The following is a 3,118-nucleotide window of genomic DNA, read 5'->3' as shown; positions in this document are numbered from 1 at the left end:
AACAATAGTTCCTTTATACAATGAAATGATACTGGATGCTATTTAAATTAACTTGTGGGTGTGTGTGTGTATTTTTCTCCTCCTCCTCCTCCTCCTCCTGCTCCTATAGTGCCCACCCTTTTTTCTTCTGCTTAGCAAAGACCCTATTACTTCCCTTAACTCTGGGAACCACTCAGACTTTGTCCAGAGGGGGGTACTATCTTTCTCACCAAGTGTGGTTTCTTCAAGATTTTCTAAGTTATACCTTTAGAACCCACACTATAAAAGAATAATAATCACATAGGTTACTTTGATCTTACTCCAGCCTTAGAGGTAACTGAAAGAAAGGTAATATCAAAATACCTAATGAGCTTACTATATTTGCTGATATATTGAGTCATAAATCATTACACTTCTACAATAAAAAAACAAAAAAACATTCATGTATAAAATGTGCCTGTAATTCAACCTGTCATTCTTAACACTTGTTCTTCTCAAATATCTTCTTTTCTTTCCTTCATCAGTTCTGTGGACTCCCATAGATGATATCTTCTTACTTTCTTGTTCACAGCACCAAGGACGTGAAAACCAAAACATTAAAAAGAAAGAAAAAAAAAAAAAGTCATAGAAAAGAAACAATTATTCTAGTTTAGGAATGATAAAACAATATAAGATTATCAAATATAACTAAATCATTTTTTGTAGGAACAAGAATATTTCTTACAAACAAACAAATTTTGTATATTTATGCCATTATATACAATATGATTAGTTATATGCACATGATAGTAATTTTGACTAAACATCTTTTTAATATTATTCCATTATAAATGTCATGAACACTAACTCTTTGAACGGGGTTTTAAATTCTTAATAATAATAAGAGAGAGATATCAGGATGGTGTTCAAGTGCCACATGCCAGCCATAGGTTGTGAAGATGACATACTCTTTATCTCCGCTTTCCAGTTTGATCTCTAATAGTTACTTTTATTTTGTTCTGTAAATCAGATTTATAGTATTTTAGGATTTTATTAATTATATAATTTCAGCTGAATGTTCTTTTTTACCTCTGATAGTTCACAGTAATTTTAACACTTTCAGGATGTTAAATGGCACTCCTCTCTCTATGGTTATAGTTATAGTATCAGGATTTAGCATTGTATACTTCAAAATTTAATGTCTACTCAGATAACATATAGTACAAGCATATAGTTCTTCTTAATCTATACATGCATAATTCCAGAACTTATATGAATCTTTCCAATAACAAAAATAATACATATTTTTTCTTTATCAAAATACCAATTATACGACCTTAATATAACAGTACTAGTGAAATTTAACAGTGTACCCTTTAAATAAAGAGAATGTATTGTGTGGGTGAAGAAAAACAACTTATATTACATTGTTTCATAAATCTTAGAAAAATAAGATAGAAATATATAGAATTATATACAAAAAGATAAAATATCATCTTTCTGGAAAAATAATTAAGTACTTTTATCTTACATAGCTAAAGACTAAAGCTGAGGTATACATAATTAATAATATATGCATAAAGACCAAGTAAGTGAGGTACAGGGTGGTTTCTAGATGAATTTTTGAGTCATTCTAGCTTCACATCCCTTGTGTACATTACACTTCTCCATATATTAACAGAGTTGGATTTAGCAAAAGTAGTATCAAGTTTTGCTTTTAATTGTCTGTGTTTTTGTTCCACATTGCAACAAGAATCACTGAATTTACAAACAGATTTGTAGTTTCTAGTTGGGATGGTTAATTTGGTTAGCATAGCCTATTTTTTATTCTTGTCTTACATTAAAGAATGTAATTTAGTCTTCCATAAATTATAATTGGGTGAGGACACATTCTATTAACTTTATTTGGACAGGGATATGTTTCTTTACTTATGTAGGTAAATGAAGAAATCATTGTAATATCCTTTTTTTTCTCTCTGTTTTTTTTTAGATGAACTGAAGGCAATTTTAGGAAGTCAGACAACTACACGTGGTGTCCTTGGTGTATATGATACTGTCCAGTGGACTGCACTCAACAAAAGGCTTGTTTATGTGCTCCTGGAAGGAATTATTGAATCAATTTTATCCAGTCAGAAGCAGATACCTCCTTTGCTAAGGTAAGATTGTTTTGCTTTAATATTACACACAAAGTTTGGTCTTTATTTCAACATTGTTGGCAACAAACTAATTATCTTTGTTACTGTTTGCAGGTCATTACACACAGGTTCTGCACGTATTGCTGCCAGAAATGCCCCCCATGCAAGAAAAGTGAGAACTGACCGGTGATAAGGGTTTTCTCATAACAGTATAATATAAACAGTGGAAACTATTTAGTTATAATGATGAAAATATTATGAGGAACATTGAAGGAAATTACTCAAAAATGTATAAGCACTGAAATATGATTAATGGTTTGTTTTCCCAATGCTTTGTTTGATACCAGATTTCTTCTCGCATTTATTATTTCATATATATTGTGATAATAATGATTGTAAGTACTTTTTTGTTCAGGTGATATATATATATATATATATATATATATATATATATATATATATATATATATTTATTTATGTTATATTTATATTATATATATATATATATATATATATATATATATATATATTTATTTATGTTATATTTATATTATATATATATATAGATATATATATATATATATATATATATATATATATATATATATATATATATATATTTATGTTATATATATATTATATATATATATAGATATATATATATATGTATATTTATATATATATTATATTATATATATTATTTATATATATATAATATATATATATATATATGATATATATATATATATATTATATATATATATTTATATATATATATATATATTTATATTATATATATGATATATATATTTATATATATATTATATTATATATTGATATATATATATGATATATATATATATATATATATGATATAATATATATATATATATGATATATATATATGATATATATATATGATATATATATGATATATATATATATGAATATATATATATGTATATATATATATTATATATATATATGATATATATATATATATATATATTTATATATATATATAT

The 3,118-nt window shown here is 25.1% G+C and overlaps 1 protein-coding gene across 4 annotated transcripts in view; it reads left to right on the top strand.

The window, feature by feature from the left end:
• Positions 1 to 2,505, top strand: part of LOC125031200 (sorting nexin-13-like) — a 40,821-nt gene extending 38,316 nt beyond the window's left edge. For all 4 annotated transcript variants that reach the window (XM_047621811.1, XM_047621812.1, XM_047621813.1 and 1 more), the window contains 2 exons: positions 1,949 to 2,114; positions 2,208 to 2,505. In XM_047621811.1, the coding sequence (XP_047477767.1) occupies positions 1,949 to 2,114; positions 2,208 to 2,283 (242 nt within the window). In that variant the 3' untranslated portion in view covers positions 2,284 to 2,505. The remainder of the gene's footprint in view (positions 1 to 1,948; positions 2,115 to 2,207) is intronic.
• Positions 2,506 to 3,118: the final 613 nt, after the last annotated feature.

This window comes from Penaeus chinensis, chromosome 12 (genome assembly GCF_019202785.1).
Source record: "Penaeus chinensis breed Huanghai No. 1 chromosome 12, ASM1920278v2, whole genome shotgun sequence".
Taxonomy (NCBI): Eukaryota; Metazoa; Arthropoda; class Malacostraca; order Decapoda; family Penaeidae; genus Penaeus; species Penaeus chinensis.
This window is presented reverse-complemented; position numbering and strand designations above follow the sequence as displayed.